Consider the following 19043-nt stretch of genomic DNA (forward strand, 5'->3'; position numbering starts at 1 on the left):
ATGGACAACGTTGTGCAAAAGGAATGGATAAGCACAAAAGGGTTATGAGTTTGGAAGCTTTGAAAAGCCACATGGGTTCCAGAGGGCTGAGTATAAACCTTATAAAAATTCAGTTATGCCACAGCCACATCAATAAAATTTTTAGAGTCCAATGATCAGGAAGCAAGCCAGAATATCTCCAAAGTAAGGGTTAAGTCATTGCATCTTGACTTTCTTGTAGTTACGAAGGAAGTACAATGGCTGGGAATTTCTCGTTATTAAGAAGGAAGCACGATGCCTGGTAAGCCTCTTGAGTAACTGGAGGCATCATATTTAGCATGCAGGAATACTGTTTCAGTACATATACCAGGTGGCATGAGATAGTCATCTGTGAATGGGCCCCAGAGCTGAAATGGGCTCTGAAGAAAGAATACTTAAGCCATTGCCATCAAATCAATTCTGACTCATAACGATCCTATAGGACAGAGTAGCACTGCCGCATAGGGTTTCCAAGGAGCAGCTAGTGGATTTGAACTGCCGACCATTTGGTTAGCAGCCGTTTTTCTTAACCACTACGGTACCAGGGTTTCCAAGAAAGAATAGACTGTGGTAAAAGAGGTTCTATCCCTTGGGCCATATAACCTGGCAGACCATGTGTTATTAGAGGTATCAATGGTGGAAAAATACTCCATGTATGGTATAGAGAAAGCCCAAGCAGGAAAAACACAATGAAAATGCCAAAGATTCTGCAAAAAAGACAAACCATATGTAGTACAAAATTATACACCTTTTGAAAAAAAGCTGTTAGTTTGTTACTAGGCCCAATAGAGCAGAGCACTTCTCCACTGGACACCAAGAGATCATCTAGTGAGAACTGCCCATCAACAGCAGTTATATTAAATCTACCAAGCGTTCATTGTCGCTAGGTGTCCTTGACTTGTTTTTGACTCATAGTGACCCTATGTACAACACAACAACATGCTGCCCAGTTCTGTGCCACCCTCATGACTGTCATTATGTTTCAACTCATTGTTGCAGCCACGGTGTAAATCTATTGCCTTGAGGGTCTTTTTCTTTTTTGACCAGCATGATGTCCTTGTTCAGGGATGCGTCCCTCCTGATAACATGTCCAAAGTAAGTGAGACAAAGCCTCACCATCCTTGCTTGTAAGCAACCTTCTGGTGGTACTCCTTCCAAAAGAGATTTGTTCACTTTTCTGGCAGTCCATGGTGTATTCAAAATTCTTCACCAAAACCGTAATTCAAATGAATCAATTCTTCTTCTGTCTTCCTTATTCATAGCGAATTTTTTTTCCCCCAATCTGTAGGTTGTCTTTCTACTCTTTTGGTGAAGTCTTTTGATGAACATAAGTGTTTGATTTTTAGGAGCTCCCAGTTATCTTGTTTCTCTTCTGGTGTTTGTACATTGTTAGTTATGTTTTGTATTCTGTTTATGCCATGTATTGGGGTCCTAGCATTGTCTCTATTTTTTCTTCCATGATCTTTATCATTTTAGAGTTTATATTTAGGCCTTTGATCCATTTTGAGTTAGTTTTTGTGAATGGTGTGAGGTATGGGTCTTGTTTCATTTTTTTGCTGGTGGGTATTCAGTTACGCCAGCACCATTTGTTAACGAGACTGTCTTTTACCCAATTAATGGACTTCAGGCCTTTGTCAAATATCAGTTGCTCATAGGTGGCTGAGTTTACATTTGGGTTCTCAATTCTGTTCCATTGGCCTAAGTGTTTGTTGTTGTACCAGTGCTAGGCGGTTTTCACTACCACAGCAGTATAATAAGTTCTAAAATCAGGCAGTGTGAGGCCTCCCACTTTGTTCTTCTTCAGTAATGCCTTATTTACCCGGGGCCTCTTCTCTTTCCATATGAAGTTGGTGATTTGTTTCTTCATCTCATTAAAAAATGCCATTGAAATTTGGATCAGAATTACATGTATCAATAGATCACCTTTGAGTAGAATTGACATTTCATGATGTTGTGTCTTCCTATCCATGAGAAAGGTATGTTTTTCCACTTACGTAGGCCTCTTTTGGTTTCTTGCATTAATGTCTTGTAGTTTTCTTTGTATGTCCTTTACCTCTGTGGTTAGATTTATTCCCATATATTTTATCTTCTTGGGTGCTATTGTAAATGGTATTGATTTGATGATTTCCTCTTCAAAGTTCTCTTTGTTGGTGTAGAGGAATCCAACTAATTTTTGGATGTTTAGCTTGTATCCTGATACTTTCCTGAAATCTTCTATTAGTTCAAGTCATTTCCTTGTGGATTCTTTGGGGTTTTCTGCATATAAGATCATATCATCTGCAAATAGAGATACTTTTAGTTCTTCCTTACCAATTTGGATGCGTTTATTTCTTTTTCCAGCCTAATTGCTCTGGCTAGAACCTTCATTCAGCACAATGTTGAATAAGAGTAGTAATGAAGGGCATCCTTGTCTGATTCCCGTTCTCAAGGGGAATGCTTTAAGACTCTCTCCATTCAGGATGATGTTGGCTGTTGGCTTTGCATAAATGCCCTTTATTACGTTGAGGAATTTCACTTTTATTCTTATATCGCTGAGAATTTTTATCATGAATGGGTGTTGGACTTTGTCAAATGCCTTTTCTGCATTAATTGATAAGATCATGAGGTACTTGTCTTTTGCTTTATTTCTGTGATGGATTACATTCATTGTTTTTCTAATGTTGAACCACCCCTGCATACTTGGTATGAATCCCACTTGGTCATGGTGAATTATTTTTTTGATATGCTGTTGAATTCTATTGGCTAGAATTTTGTTGAGGATTTTTGTGTCTAACTTCATGAGGGATAAACCAAAAAATCAAAACAAAACCTGTTGCTGTCAAGTCGACTTTGACTCATATCAACCCTATAGGACAGACTAGAACTGCCCCATAGAATTTCCAAACAGCACCTGGTGAATTCGAACTGCTGACCTTTCAGTTAGCAGCCGTAGCACTTAACTACTATGCCACCAGTGTTTCCTCATAGTGGTCTATAATTTTCTTTTTTTGTTGTGTCTTTACCTGGTCTTGGTATCAGGGTTATGCTGGCTTTATAGAATGAGTCTGGGAGTATTTGTTCCTTTTCTATGCTCTGAAATACCTTTAGTAGTAGTGGTGTTAACTTTTCTCTGAAAGTTTGGTCGAATTCTCCAGTGAAGCCATCAGGGCCAGGACTTTTTTTGTTGGGAGTTTTTTATTTACCTTTTCAATCTCTTCTTTCATTATAGGTTTATTTAGTTGTGCAATTTCTCTTTGTGTTAGTTTATGTAGGTAGTGTGTTTCTAGAAATTTGTCCATTCTCTCTATGTTTTCAAATTTGTTAGAGTATAATTTTTCATAGTATTCTTTTATGATTCTTTTAATTTCAGTTGGGTCTGTTGTGGAATCTCCCATCTCATTTCTTATTCAGGTTATTTGGTTCCTCTCCTGTTTTTCTTTTGTCAGTTTGGCCAGTGCTTTATGGATTTTGTTGATCATTTCAAAGAACCAGCTTTGGGTCTCCTTAACTCTTTCAATTGTTTTTCTATTCTCTTTTTCATTTAATTCTGCTCTAATTTTATTATTTACTTTCTTCTGGTGCCTGAGGGCTCCTTTTGTTACTCTTTTTCTATTTGTTCAAGTTGTAGAGATAATTCTTCGATTTTGGCCCTTTCTTCTTTTTGAAAGTGTGTATTTATTGCTATAAATTGACATCTGAGGACTGTTTTGGCTGTGTCCCAAAGGTTCTGATAGGAAGTGTTTTCGTTCCCATTTGATTCTATGAATTTCTTTATTTCATCCTTTATTTCTTCTATAACCCAGTCATTTTTGAGCTTTGTTTAGATTCAGGTACACAAGAAGATTGATTTCTTCTTTGTACTCTTCCTCGGATTTCCCCCATTCACATCCCACTTTTTTCTCCTGAATCAAGGACCTAGTTAAAGATTCTTTAATATTCCTTTAATTTCTCTCTCTCTCTCTGCAAACTATGAAAGTATTTCAGGATCCCGCCCCTCCCCCCATGGTTAAGAGTTTTGTCAAACAAAGAATTTAGAACAGCATTATCACATAGTTTTTTAAGGTTGCAATTCTGCTTAAACTTATTATTTTTACATAGAATATATTCTTTTATCTGAGAAGAGGTTGTTTCTCAGATAAGTACATTGACCTGCCTGCTCCAAGATTCAAAGTAACATGAAACTTAATTAATTAATAGAAGAGAAGCTAAAAAATGCAATTTTTTTCTGTCAATTCAATATTCAAGAATAAGCGCCAAGTATAAAAAAAATTCTATTTCAAATCCTTGGGGAACTACTGACCAGCATTAATAGATCAAAAGATATAAAACTATATTAAACAAACGTAAAATACAAGTATGTGTAACATCTAAAATACCCATCACATTGTGAAAAAAGGGAAAGTGTAAGGGTGCCTGAGAGGTGGTTCAAGCTATTGGATCCCTCAAATTTCTAAATAGTGATAATCTGAAATTAAAATAACAGAATTTCTACTTTCTTTTTTCTATTCACCTAAGAATTGCTGGACCATATGGTAATTCTATTTTGAACTTTGTGAGAAATAGCCAAATTGTTTTGCGCAGTGGTTGCACAATTTTACAATCCTATTAGCAATGGATGAGGGTTCCAATTTCTCCATAATCTCACCAATTTTTTAAATATGTCAACCCATTGCCTTCTTGCCTGCATGGTTTCTGCTGAGTAGTCCGAGCTTATTCTTATTGGCTCTCCTTTGTAGATGACTTTTCGTTTATTCCTAGCTGCTCTTAAAATTCTATCTTTAGTTTTGGCCAGTTTGATTATATGTCTTGGTGACTTTCTTTTAAATCTACTTTATGTGGAGTTCGATGAGCATCTTGGATAGATATCTTCTCATCTTTCACAATATCAGGGAGGTTTTCTGCCAACAAATCGCCAACAATTCTCTCTGTGTTTTCTGTTATCCCTCCCTGTTCTGGCACTCCAACCACTCATATGTTATTTCTCTTGATAGAGTCCCACATGATTCTTAAGTTTTCTTCATTTTTTAAAAATTCTTTTGTCTGATTTTTCTTCAAATATATTAGTGCCAAGTGATTTATCTTCACGTTCAGAAATTCTGGCGTCTGTTTGCTCAATTTTACTCCTTTGACTTTCTATTGAGTTGTCTATTTCTGTAATTTTATTGTTAATCTTTTGAATTTCTGATTGCTGTCCATCTATGGATTTTTCCAGCTTATTAAATTTTTCATTATGTTTCTGAATAATCTTTCTAATTTCTTCAATTGCTTTACCTGTGTGTTCCTTGGCTTGGCTTGTTCTGCGTATTGCCTCATTTCTTTCCTGATGTCTTGAAGGGTTCTGTATACTAATCTTTTGTATTCTGCCTCTGGTAATTCCAGGAATGCTCTTTCATCTAGAAGATCCCTGGATTCTTTGTTTTGAGAGTTTGTTGAGATGATCATGGTCTGTTTCTTTATGTAATTTGATATTGACTGCTGTCTCTGAGCATCTATAAGTTATTAGTTTATGCTTGCTTACTGAGTCATAGCTTCTTGCTTTGTTTTGTTTTGATATACCCAAATGGGTTGCTTGAGTGAGCTAGCTTGATTATCTTTGCCTTTGGCACTCTGACGTCCTGTCCCCAGACGGTTAGAGCTGTTATCAGGTACATCAGACTAGGAGTCCATTCACTTTTCTTGTATGAATTCAGCTCAGGTGTCCAGGTAGCTGATCATTAATTGTGTGGTACAGGCTCTGTCCTACAGTCTTAGAGGGGCATGGGTGATTGGTGTAAGTACCGGTGTCTGATTGCAGCAGGGTGTCATGCTCTGAACAAGGCAGGGGGCTGAGAACCGACCCCTGAGTGTCTCTGAGGAGAGTGTGTTCCTGTTCCCTAGAATGTACATGTGGGTGTGTTCTGCAGTTGGACCATGGGCACCCCATGTTTTGGGGTGTAAGGACTGGGAGGTACCAGTTATCCTTGGACCCCTGTTGTGGGTGGCTGGGTGACCTGAGTGGAGCTACCATCCTTAGGCCCCTGATGTGGGTAAGTAAGGACCCTGTTTAATAGGCAAAGCAATGTCAAACATCAAACACCCACCTCTCCAATGCACAGCTGAAACAGTTGGAATTTGCCAACAAGGGCCTATTCTCCTGAAATAGGCCCACACAGGTCCATGTAGAGAAGAAAGGTGCTCAAAGTCCATGGACCCTTTTTGCCTGGACAGGAGTTGCTTCTGTCCTGAGCTCCCCCAGTTAGTGGAGCTGGCGAATTATCTTTTCCCCCAGTTGCAAATTTTTTCCTTCTCCAAGGCTGGGACGATGGCTCTAGGTGCTCAACAGTGCCTATCTCAAGCCCAGGGAATTCAGCCACTGAAGCTGGCTTGGGGGTGGGGCGGGCGTGGCAAAATATATGCAAGTACTTAGCTTTTGCCAAGAGCACCATTCTTCTCAGGTTCTAGAGGTGTGAGTAGGTTGTGTGGCTGGCTGCTTCTCCCTGAGGAAACTGAGGCCGAACACTAGTACCAGCCCACTGCCACTGCTCTGGGAATGGTGCCTGGGGTCCCCGTGATTCAGGTCCTGTAACTCCTCTCTGCTTCTGAACTGTCTCTTCCTCCCCCTGCCCCTCAGATCATTTTCTAAGGTTGCCTTTGATGCTCAGGGCTCCTAGCTTGTCATAAATATACTCATTTCACTTGTTTTTTTTTGGTCTTTGTTGTAAAGAGGGCTTGTCAGAAACGTCTGTCTATTCTGCCATCTTGGCTCTGCCTCAAGTAGTTTTTAAAGAAAAAAAAAAAAGATGCCTTCATTTCTCAGGCTATTTTCAATAACAATTTTTTTTTTTTAATTTACTATTCTCTTGAAAAGTATTTTTACCTTCTCATCTCAACTTTCCACTTAACTGTCTCTTAACCTTTTTCTAACTTTACATATCCATCCTAATTTTCTTTTCTCTTTCTCACTCTGGAAGAACCAGTTCCTTTCACTTTAGAACAAAATTACTGTTTTTTCTCTTAACAAAACATATTCTATATACTTAATCTAGCTTAGAAACTGATCTTAAATTGACATAAAACTTTTTCAGAAGGAATTTATTTTCATTAATTCCTGAGACTATTTGGACTATTAAATTTATATGAGTGCATATTTATCATTAACCAATCAGAATAAAACTGATAGAATTTTATGATCTAATTCAATACTACATTCAGAGGTAGGAAAATATCCCATTTTTATAATACTATCTTCTGTGCACTTTGAAGAATCTTTTAGAGAAGTAAATTTAGAATAATTTTTATCTTTTTGAGGCTTCATTGTACCAATCAAAATAAACAGTTCATCCTTTTTTTTTCAGTGCACTTTCCAAATCAACCAAATTGTATCAAGTTTCTTAAAGAAAGCCCAAATCATGGCAGGCACATGAAACAGTTTTTTCTTGGAACTAAGGCTTAGAGTGACCTCAAGAAGACATGCGGGTGGGGGGGGACACAGTGTGGAAGCTCTCCCTAGGTCAAAACCGAAGTCTTCAAGACACAACTGTGCCCAGATTTATAGGTGACCCACTGCAAAATTCAACCAAGTGGGTGACTTTTTTGGTGAGAAGTGCACACTCACTGATTTGTGGAGGCAACTGCACTCACAAAAGTAGCTACTGCATTTCCAAGCTGTTTCACTTGGATCAACAACCAATCTTAAAATTACCTGACGTCTCCCTTGAACCCAGTTCCCTTGTAGCCAGTTCAAGTATTCAACTAAAATTATCTGAGGCTTCCCTCGGACCCAGTCCAAGATCCCTTGCACCCAAAATCAGGAGAGTATTCCTTTGCACCAAAAATAAGGCAAGTGCTCAAATAAACAATTGGGAAACTCCTTATGAAACCTGAGCACAAACAGAAATTCCACAAAGTGGGGGCGGGGAGGAGGGACAGAGTGGATGGGAACACAATTCACCAAAAAGACAGTGCAAAAGGCTAACTTACCAAGCAAAAGGAAGTCCATAACTGCTCAGCTATAAACCCAGAGAGTTCAACACAAAAGGAGTGGAATTTGAACCCAGGAGATTTTTATCAAGTTCTCCAGCCATAGTGAGGCAACAATGGGGTTCAACAGACCTATGCTTGGTTCCATTTTTTTCTTTGATCTCTCACAACTAAATGGGCCTCTAGGCTCAGCAATATTTTCTGGGTCCCACTTCTGGTATCAAAAAACACCAAAAAACCAAACCTGTTGCAGTGGAGTTGATTCTGACTCATAGCGACCCTATAGGACAGAGTGGAATTGTCCCATAGGGTTTACAAGGAGTGCCTGGTGGATTCAAACTGCCACCCTTTTGGTTAGCAGCCATAGCTCTTCACCACTACACCACCAGGGTTTCTTCTAATACCAAATTGTTAAAAAGAATCAAAACTCAAGGAAGTTATAAAATAAGGTTTATTCTGAGCAGTTGTACTATATGCATATAGGGAAATCATTCTGATTGCAGAAAAAGCAAATGGCTTGAAGAAGCTAGGTACAAAGAGGTTTACAAAGAGAAGTGGGGGGAGAAATACAGAAGATCAACCACTAGCTAATCTTAACACGATTGAGTGAACTCTGTCTTCCTTCTTCTACAGAGATCAAGTTGATATCAGGTCACAAGATGGTCTCTGTCCCTCCACTCAGCCATAAACCAAATCAAAACCAACCACTCAGCCATACCTTTTGAAATTAAAATTTAGTGAGCAAGTCTTGGAACATGAAAGTTAGGGTTTGCAAATTTGTGTGAAAGAAAAACCTCTAGCAGAATTAGTTACGGTCAGGAATTTCTTTAAAATGAATATTTGGTTTTGTGAGTAAGAAAACCCCCAAATCGAAGCAAGATACCAAAATAAATAAGTACATAAACAACAAAACTCATTGCCATCGTGTCATTTCTGACTCATAACAACCCTATAGGATGGAGCGTTGTTGTTGTTAGGTGCCGTCGAGTCAGTTCTGACTCATAGTGACCCTATGCACAACATAACGAAACACTGCCTGGTCCTGCGCCATCATTACAATCATTGTTATGCTTGAGCTCATTGTTGCAGTCAGTGTGGATTGTGGATACAAGTAAAATGAAGCCCTTGACCACTTCAATCTTTTCTCCGTTTATCATGATGTTGCTTATTGGTCCAGGTGTGAGGATTTTTGTTTTCTTTATGTTGAGATGTAATCCACACTGAAGGCTGTGGTCCTTGATCTTCATCAGTAAGTACTTCAAGTCCTCTTCACTTTCAGCAAGCAAGGCTGTGTCTTCCGCATATCACAGCTTGTTAATGAGTCTTCCTCCAATCCTGATGCCCCATTCTTCTGCATATAGTCCAGCTTCTGAGATTATTTGGTCAGCATACAGATTGAATAGGTATGGTGAAAGGATACAGCCCTGATACACACCTTTCCTGACTTTAAACTATTCAGTATCCCCTTGTTCTATCTGAATAACTGCCTCTTGATCTATGTACAGGTTCCTCATGAGCACAATTAAGTGTTCTGGAATTCTCGTTCTTCGAAATGTTATCCATAATTTGTTATAATCCACACAGTCGAATGTCTTTGCATAGTCAATAAAACACAAGTAAACATCCTTCTGGTATTCTCTGCTTTCAGCCTGGATCCATCTGACATCAGCAATGAAATTCCTGGTTCCACATCCTCTTCTGAATCTGGCCTGAATTTCTGGCAGTTCTCTGTTGATATACTGCTGCAGCCGCTTTTGAGTGATCTTCAGCAAAATTTTGCTTGCATGTGGTATTAATGCTATAGTTCGATAATTTCCACATTCAGTTGGATCACCTTTCTTGGGAATAGGCATAAACGTGCATCTCTTACAACTGGTTGGCCAGGCAGCTGTCTTCCAAATTTCTTGGCATAGATGAGTGAGCACTTCCAGCAGTTCATGTCTTTGTTGAAACATCTCAATTGATATTCCGTCATTTCCTGGAGCCTTGTTTTTCACCAATGCCTTCAGTGCCTCTTGGACTTCTTCCTTTCAGTACCATCGGTTCCTGATCATATGCTACCTCTTGAAATTGTTGAACGTCAACTAATTCTTTTTGGTATAATGACTCTGTATTCCTTGCATCTTCTTTTGATGCTTCCTGTGTTGTTTAATATTTTTTTTTTTCCCATAGAATCCTTCGCTATTGCAACTCGAGGCTCGAATTTTTCTTCGGTTCTTTCAGCTTGAGAAACACTGAGCATGTTCTTCCCTTTTGGTTTTCTGTCTCCATCTCTTTGCATATGTCATTATAATACTTTACTTTGTCTTCTTCAGCCACCCTTTGAAATCTTCTGTTCAGTTCTTTTACTTCATTTTTTTCTTTTGCTTTAGCTCCTCGATGTTCAAGAGCAAGTTTCAGAGTCTCCTCTGACATCCATCTTGGCTTTTTCTTTCTTTCCTGTCTTTTCAATGACCTCTTGCTTTTTTCATGGATGATGTCCTTGATGTCATTCCACAACTCGTCTAGTCTTTGGTCATTAGTGTTCAACACATCAAATCTATTCTTGAGATGGATGGTCTCTAAATTCAGGTGGGTTGTACTCAAGGCTGTATTTTGGCTGTCATGGACTTGCTCTGATTTCCTTCAGTTTGAACTTGATCTTGCATACAGCAATTGATGGTCTGTTCCACAGTCGCCCCCGGCCTTATTCTGACTGATGATATTGAGCTTTTCCATCGTCTCTTTCCACAGATGTTGTCAATTTGATTCTTGTGTATTTCCTCTGGCGAGGTCCATGTGTATAGTTTCCAATTATGTTGGTAAAAAAAGGTATTTGCAATAAAGAAGTTGTTGGTCTTGCAAAATTCTATCATCTGATCTCCGACATTGTTTTTATCACCAAGGCCATATTTTCCAACTACCCACCCTTCTTTGTTTCCAACTTTCATATTCCAGTCACCAGTAATTATCAATGCAAACTGATTGTATGTTCAATCAATTTCAGAGTGCAGAAACTGATAAAAATCTTCAATTTCTTCATCTTTGGTCTTAGTGGTTGGTGCATAAATTTGAATAATTGTCATATTAACTGATCTTCCTTGCAGGTGTATGGGTATTATCCTATCCGTGACAGCATTGTACTTTAGGATAGATCTCGAAATGTTCCTTTTGAAGATGAATGCAACACCATTCCTCTTCAAGTTATCATTCGCGGCATAGTAGAGGATATGACTGTCCGACTCAAAATGGCCAATACCAGTCCATTTTGGCCCATTAATGCCTAGGATCTTGATGTTTATGCTTTCCATTTCATTTCTGACAATTTCCAGTTTTCTTAGATTCATACTTCATACATTTCAGATTCTGATTATTAACGGATGTTTGCAGCTGTTTTTTTCTCATTTTGAATAGTGCCACATCAGCAAATGAAGGTCCCAAAAGCTTTAGTCCATCCACGTTATTAAGGTCGACTCCACTTTGAGGAGGCAGCTCTTCCCCAGTCATCTTTTGAGTGCCTTCCAAGCTGAGGGGCTCATCTTCTGTCACTATATCAGACAACGTTCCGCTGCTATTCCTAAGGTGTTCACTGGCTAATGCTTTTCAGAAGTAGCCTGCTGGGTCCTCCTTCCTAGTTTATCTTAGCCTAGAAGCTCCATGGGTGACCCTGCTGGTATCTGAATACCGGTGTCATAGTTTCCATCATCACAGCAACACACAAGCCTTCACAGCATGACAAACTGACAGACACTTGGAGGAAGTTAGTTATACTAGTTATTAAGTCTGGGGCTCTTAGATTGTCCTAATTATAGTGACTTGAAAATGCATAGTATTTATAAGGCACAGAATTTTAAAACATTTAGAAAGCACCACTTTCACATGGAGTGATGGTGGACAGTCAGTCATGTGACATGCACTGCTTAATACTGGCATATGCAGAGACCCTCACTGAATAATCACGGTCTAATTCAAAAAATAATAATCATGTCATAAGGCTGAATTTATTATTAGTGCAAAATGCAGATTAATCTTCCTGGGTTAATCTTTCACTCAAGAATCTTTCCCTGACTGTCTGACACTGTTCTGGGCACTGGAGACTCAGATATGAGTAAGATCCAATGAGTCTTTAATATTCTGATGGTTAAACAAGGTATAGACTCTCTAGTCCGCATGTCAACATGTCTTAAAGTATTCTATTTAAATCTCTGGATCTTTAAAAGCAGGACAGAGAAAGATTTAGCAGATTAATAAACTTCACATTTGCCTGAGCTATTCAAAACTTAAACTACAGTCAACTATTGTAGAATTCAAGGGCAAGTCCTTTCAGGTTCATTAAACAGTGATTATAACTGCTTTCCAGACAGGAAATTAGCCCAATATCATCTTTCTTATCTAGGAGGCACATACTTTCAGTGGTTAAACCTGTGGTTTCCTGTTTCAATTCATGTTCTACCTGAACAAGAGAATTCTTGCTTCCCTAACTCCTGTTTCTTTTCTGGGTAGAACTGAAATAGTAACTCCTGTCTTCAGGATAGGGGCCCTAGTGGAGCAGTGGTTAAGATGTATGGCTGCTAACCAAAAGTTTGGCAGTTTGAAACTACCAGAAGCTCCTTGGAAACCCTATGGAGCAGTTCTACTATGTCCTATAGGGTCACTATGAGTCACAATCAACTCCACAGCAATGGGTTTTTTTTGGGTCTCCAGGATGAGACTAAAATTAGATATAGATATGAAAGGGCTTGAAAGCTCAATTTAAACGTGACTTTTATTAACAACCATGCTTTTACGTGAAGGCAAACAAATACTTTACAAGGTATAAAAAGCTGTTGGTGAGGGTGTGGATAGCAATACCTCAGATGCTAAGTTTGGCTTCACCTTTGTCAAAGCATTGTTGTGAAGCTCTTGGTCCTGCTTGTTAAAGGGAATTTTCTTAGCAATCTTCCGTTTGCCAATCAAAGTGTACACCCATCCAGTCGCACAGAACAAAGCTTCCAAAGGACTGTCAGTGAGTCAGTTTCACACCCATCATTACCTTTGGCAATTTCCCTAGCTCAGACATTTAAGACGGGGAAATTCTGTCTCATGTAAGTGCAACAGTTTCGACAAGTTATGGCAAAAGATGTGCAAGTACTTAAAAAAAAAATTATTTTTAGCCAAGGATAAAACACTAAACACATGATTGAACCATAAACTGATCGAATGTTGACTTTTCTTAACAGTTTAAGAGAAGCTGAAGAAAATGCCAAGTGAGAAGGTGAAACCAGAATTTGACAAAATGCTGAAAAGATAAATGACTTACCAACATTATTTGGACCTTGTTGTCATAAATATTAACATACTTATGCATGAAGTAATGCAATAATGTCTTTGTCCTTTACTATTATGTTCATTTTTTTCTGAATTTCCAAATTCCCCAAATTGACTGTTGTCATTGTTAGGTGTCATCAAGTAGGTGCCGACTCATAGTGACCCCATGTACAACAGAATGAAACACTGCCCAGATCCGTGTCATCCTCACAATCGTTGTAATGCTTGAGGCCATTTTTTGCAGCCACTGTGTCAATCCATCTAGTCAAGGGTTTTCCTCTTTTTGCTGATCCTGTACTTTACCAAGTATGATGTTCTTCTCCAGGGAGTATTCCTTACTAATAACATCTAAAGTACGTGACAGGAAGTCTTGCCATCCTCTCTTCCAAGGAGCACTCTGTACTTCTAAGACAGACTTGTTTATTCTTCTGGCAGTCCATGGAATAGTCAATAATTTTTGCCAACATCGTAATTTAAAGGCATCAATTCATCTTAGGTCTTCCTTATTTATTGTTCAGCTTTTGAGTGCATATGAGGTGATTGAAAACACCATGTCTTGGGTCAGGTGCACCTTAGTCTTCAAGATGACATCTTTGCCTTTTAAAACTTCAAAGAGGTCTTTTGCAGCAGATTTGCCCAAAGCAATGTGTCCTTTGATTTCTTGACTGCTGCTTCCATAGGTGTTGATTGCGGATTCAAGTGAAATGAAATCCTTGACAACTTTAGTCTTTTCTCCATTTATCATGATGTTGCTTACTGGTCCAGTTGCGAGGATTTTTGTTTTCTTTATGTTGAGATGTAATCCACACTGAAGGCTGTAGTCTTTAATCTTCATCAGTAAGTGCTTCAAGTCCTCTTCACTTTCAGCAAGCAAGGTTGTGTCATCGGCATATCACGGGTTGTTAATGAGTCTTCCTCCAATCCTGATGCCCCGTTCTTCTTCATATAGTCCAGCTGCTCAGATTATTTGCTCAGCATACAGACTGAATAGGTATGGTGAAAGAATACACTCTGACACACAATTTTTCTAACTTCAAACAACACAGTATCCCCTTGTTCTGTTAAAATGACAGCCTTTTGATCTATGTACAAGTTTCTCATGAGCATAATTGAGTGTTCTGGGATTCTCAATGAATTTAATAATTCAGTATGTGTTTAATAATTATGAGTTGTGATTTCAGATCATTTGTTTTATATTTCTGTTTTCCTCATTTTCTAAAGTGAACATGTATTTCCTTTATAGAAGAATAATTGTTCTTTACAGAAAGGAAGGTAGAGGCAGGAAGTTCAGATAACAGGAGTAAACTCGGCTATGACAACGTATTTTCCTTGTTACAAAACTGAAAAGACTCTAGTTTACTACAGGCATAAGGCTGAACCCACTGCAAAAGGCATCTAAGGAAATTCTCTGGCACTACAACCTCCTATTCAGCCTTCTCTCTTCTGCTATTTCCACACTCTGAGCAAAAGTTCTAATTATTGTGTGGAACACGTTGCTGTTTTATGCTGTGGTAGGCTTTTTCACGCTATTGCTTCTCTCTGGATTTCTGTCTTGTTCAGCTATCTGCTCCCACCCAACCCCTCTCAAGTCTCCCAGGTAGCTCTTTGATGCTCTCCTCAGCAACCCCTGCTGAGGACTGACCTTGTTTCAATTCAAATGGTGGGCCCCCCAGAGTCTGATCTACCCAGCCCACAATGCCTCAGTGCCTTTTCTCTCCTGGGCACCAGCCACTCTGTCCCTTCCTGAGGCCCTAACTCACAGTTCTTAGAGGAGAGGCACAGTCACAAAGGGGCAGCTTGCCTTTCTCTTCTTTCTGAGGTGGGTAAAATGGGGCAAGGGGATGGAGGGTGGGGAGAGTGGGCACCAGGCATCATACTTTAGGCTTCTGGCTGTAGATAGCTTGCCCTCTGTTCCTGCTGCTTTTTTGGAGGAATTTAGGGAAGGTTGCAGGATGATGTGGTATGTGCATAGCACAAACATGGTGTTGCAGAATGTCAGGAGCAGGCAGAGTAGACAGCCCTGGACATTGTGCCAAGAACTTCAACTCTCCCAGGGAATGGATGATCCTGGAGACATTTCAGTGTCTTGGTTAGCATGTTATACCATAGCATATCAGTAAAGAGTTTATTTATCTATTGACACATACAGAAAAGCGTGGATAAAGGCCTAATGGATATAGGGAGAATCAGGTCACTTTTGTTAGTTTTGGAAGATAGGTAGAGACAAATATAATCCTTGGTCAGGCCCTAGAAGTTGCAAATATCATTTTCTGGACTCAGGAAGGCTGCTACAAGGGGAAGTATTCCAGAGAGAGGATATGCTGTCTGGCTTCTCCCTTTCTGTGTCTGGCTTAAGGTAGCTTTGTGGCCCCATGAAACAATACAGAAAGCTTTTTCTTCCTGAACTCTCTTATAATGTCCCAAGAGAGTCTAGCTTTCAAAGTCAAAAGGTTTTCAGCACAGAGGAGCATTTCTAGAACATTAGAAATCTTTACCCTAGTCTCAAAATGTAGTCTCTGCCTCATAAGCCTGTAGCCGGTAGAGGCCTGCTTTCTTTGTTGAAAAGATCTTGCTGTTTAGCAGCCTCTGGTAGCCTTTATCATTTTCTCTGTATCTTCTCAAACAATACATTTGAGTGACTCTTCACATAAAGAGTTGTCTTTCCAAAACATCTAAGATAACTTCACCGTAAAATAATACACTTTGATTTACTTTGGACTTCTGGGTGGTCACAGACCTGTATTTATTTTATTTGTGTTTAATCAAGTATAAACCTTTCCTAAGCATTTGTTTTTGGGGAAGGGTGAAAAAACCTTCCAGGTGCAGTGTATAGAGGATAAAATGGACAGACTGGAGTTGAGTATTCATTTCAAAAGCAGTCTTAATATCCTGATTGTCTTTGCTTTAACTGATAGTGTTAGAGTCCAACACTTTGCGACGGTGTTTCAGAGCAGCAAGCTAAGAACATACCAGGAGGAAAAATCGCCAACTCTTTCCCAGTAATCTACTCACTTTTATTCTTCAACCTGATGTATTCTGTGGTACTTTCTGGTGGGTAATTTAAATGGCTGGCCCTGGTTGGCACGTGAGTTTGATTTGTGGGCTCTGATATTATAATTCAAAAGAGAATGTTTAAAATTAAAAAGAAAAATTCTTCAAGTGGATCATTTTACCGTATCTATAAATTTTTTTTTTAATAAATATAAATTTTTTTTTTTTATTATTGTATATCTATAAAGACAGAGACAAAGAAGTGAGATGCAAATTGTTTCGGACCAACAGTCAGGGGCTTTAGTTTCCCATCTACTACATGCGGAAGAAGGAGAGGCTTTAGATGAATCAGCAATGCAACATTTGAAAATGACTGGCAATGTGCCTCAACAAGAGCACAACTCAATAATTCATACCCTTGGAGAATCCATTGCCATATATTTGAATGGATCATTATCTTTTGTGTCCTATTCTAGAGAAGAAGTCATGTAGCAAGTTATAAAGAGACCTAAACTTAAAGACTCGAGGCTTTTTTTTTTTTTTTTCCCACGCATCTACCATGAATTCCTGAATATTATATAAGCCAGTATCTTTCCCCTCGCTGAAATATGGGGATTGGGCTAAAAGATCACTTCAAAGCTCTAGTATGTCCTGATTTCTTCCATGTGCTGATTTCTTTCATATGTTGAATCCTGTCAAGCCCAGGCTAACAAATGTTCATTAAAAATCTATAGGAAATTATTTGGTACTCCGGACTGGCAATATTTATTAGAGTAGTGATGCATCTATTTAGTCTTTCACCATATCTAACAGGAGTAGTAGAGTTGTTCCACATTTTCCATAAAAAGTATGAATATATGTAGAAGTTAAATCATATTTTCAATTATTGCCAGCTTCCTTGATAATGAATTAACACACTTTTATTTTACTAACAAATTTAGGTATGCTTTGTCAGAGATTCACCTGTATAACTATTTTCAATTATACTCCGGTTTCAGGACATCGAGAGTGGTGGCCACCATCAGGATCTTTTAAGGTACTCTACCACTAGATTTCTGAGATTCTAATCTGGGTTTTCTTTGGAGGTGCCAAATTATCATCAATGTCACTATTGTTCAGGGAAGAATTTTCTCAGAAAATAAGGACATCCTTCTTTATTTTCAGTTTTCTCTACAAATCAGGAAGTTGATCTAAATGGTTTCACATTTCATGTGTTCAAGGTAGGAGATGGCTTAGGGATTTTGAGAATAGATAGTGGAAACTATTTAAAATCAAGACGTGTGGATTTCCAGGAAGTATCTTTTCCACTTAATGGTCTTCAGTTTCTTTGATTGAGCTGCCATAAAAAACCTCTAAAAATCCTCCAAGGTCTAATAATCTAGGAATAAAGGAGATTAAGAGAGAAGCTAAATTTGGCAGAATGTTGTTTATTCACTTTTCCTTTTCCCACTGTTGCATAGCAGGCTCTGCTTTTTATTATGGAGGAGATCCTGAAAATGAAGGTATCATGTGGTTATCAGATGGGGAACAAATAGGTGCCAGTTCCATTGTTATGTGGAGGCAGGGGCTGTGACAGCTTTTGTAATTCTGGGACACCGCACTATCTTTAGGTTTTCCAATAGCTTATCTGTCAGTGACAGTGATTCTAATTGTATCATTCTCTTCAACTCAATTTCAGGTGAAATGTCCTTATAGAAAAGTAGACTTGAGTTGGTACTCTAGCACAATGAATCCATGCTCAGATGTACATCAACCCATCTGTGGCACAAATGTCCAAACCTATGACAACCCCTGCATCTTGTGTATTGAAAGCATGTGAGTATCATTTGGGGAAGAGAACATTGAATAAGTTCACTCCACAGAAATTACTGTCTACCCTTCCCACCAAGCATGTTAGCCTTGAATGTAGGAATTTGTTCAAGTTTGGACAGATAATAATCAGGCCTCACTCAGAAGAGCATATGGTAATAGAAATCTCACTGGAGTAGAAAGCAGACCCCTCGCACCCAATGGTGTTATTTAGGTTCTTTCTTCTCTCTGAGCCCTCGTATTCCTATATACCATTTGATGGGTTTCCACTTGAGTTCCTCAACTATCCCTGGAAGTCCTGAAATTCTTTGATTTAAAGATAAATTGTGGTTATGCCTTTTCTCAAATATCTTCAACCCTTCAAGTGTTTGAACCTCTGAGCTAGGTTAACCAAACCAAAAATTAAACCCGTTGCCATCGAGTCTATTCTGACTCATAGCGACCCTATAGGAAAGAGTGGAACTGCCCCCATAGAGTTTCCAAGGAGCTCCTGGTGGACTTAAACTGCTGACATTTTGGGTAGCAGCCATGGCACTTAACCACTACCCCACCAGGGTTTCCTGAGCTAGGTTGAGGTAGTTGAAATGTCTGGCTCCTTCAGCTAAGAGTCAGTGTTTTGTGTTTTGGGGCTTATATAGCATGATATCAGTGATTAGACACTGAGATTTCAGGTTCGACCCCTGTATAAGTCAGTCAGTATAGTTTGCAAGGAGGAAAATCTCTCCCCATTGCCTCAGAATGGAGTTCTCAGCCCAACAACCATTTTATGATTTTCTTTAAGGAGAAATGACAGGAATGTGTAAAGCCCAGTTTATCCACAATGATGAATAATTCAGCTAAAGTGTGGGACTATTGACAGAATAAGCTGAGGACTGATATGGCTCACATATCAGAAACTCAGGCTGATTAAAAAGCTCATTATCAAAGAGACTGTAGCATATGTCATAATATCTTTAGTGGTATCTTAGAATAATGAAATACCAACCAAAAAAACCAAACCC

The 19043-nt window shown here is 38.9% G+C and overlaps 1 protein-coding gene across 1 annotated transcript; it reads left to right on the forward strand.

The window, feature by feature from the left end:
* The first annotated feature begins 7446 nt into the window (after nt 1-7446).
* SPINK14 (serine peptidase inhibitor Kazal type 14 (putative)) lies at nt 7447-18216 on the forward strand. Its single transcript, XM_064279708.1, has 4 exons — nt 7447-7572; nt 16164-16293; nt 17232-17269; nt 17912-18216. The coding sequence occupies exons 1-4, from the start codon at nt 7447-7449 to the stop codon at nt 18050-18052; spliced, it is 435 nt and encodes a 144-aa protein (XP_064135778.1). The 3' UTR covers nt 18053-18216.
* Nucleotides 18217-19043: the final 827 nt, after the last annotated feature.

This window comes from Loxodonta africana, chromosome 2 (assembly GCF_030014295.1).
Source record: "Loxodonta africana isolate mLoxAfr1 chromosome 2, mLoxAfr1.hap2, whole genome shotgun sequence".
Taxonomy (NCBI): Eukaryota; Metazoa; Chordata; class Mammalia; order Proboscidea; family Elephantidae; genus Loxodonta; species Loxodonta africana.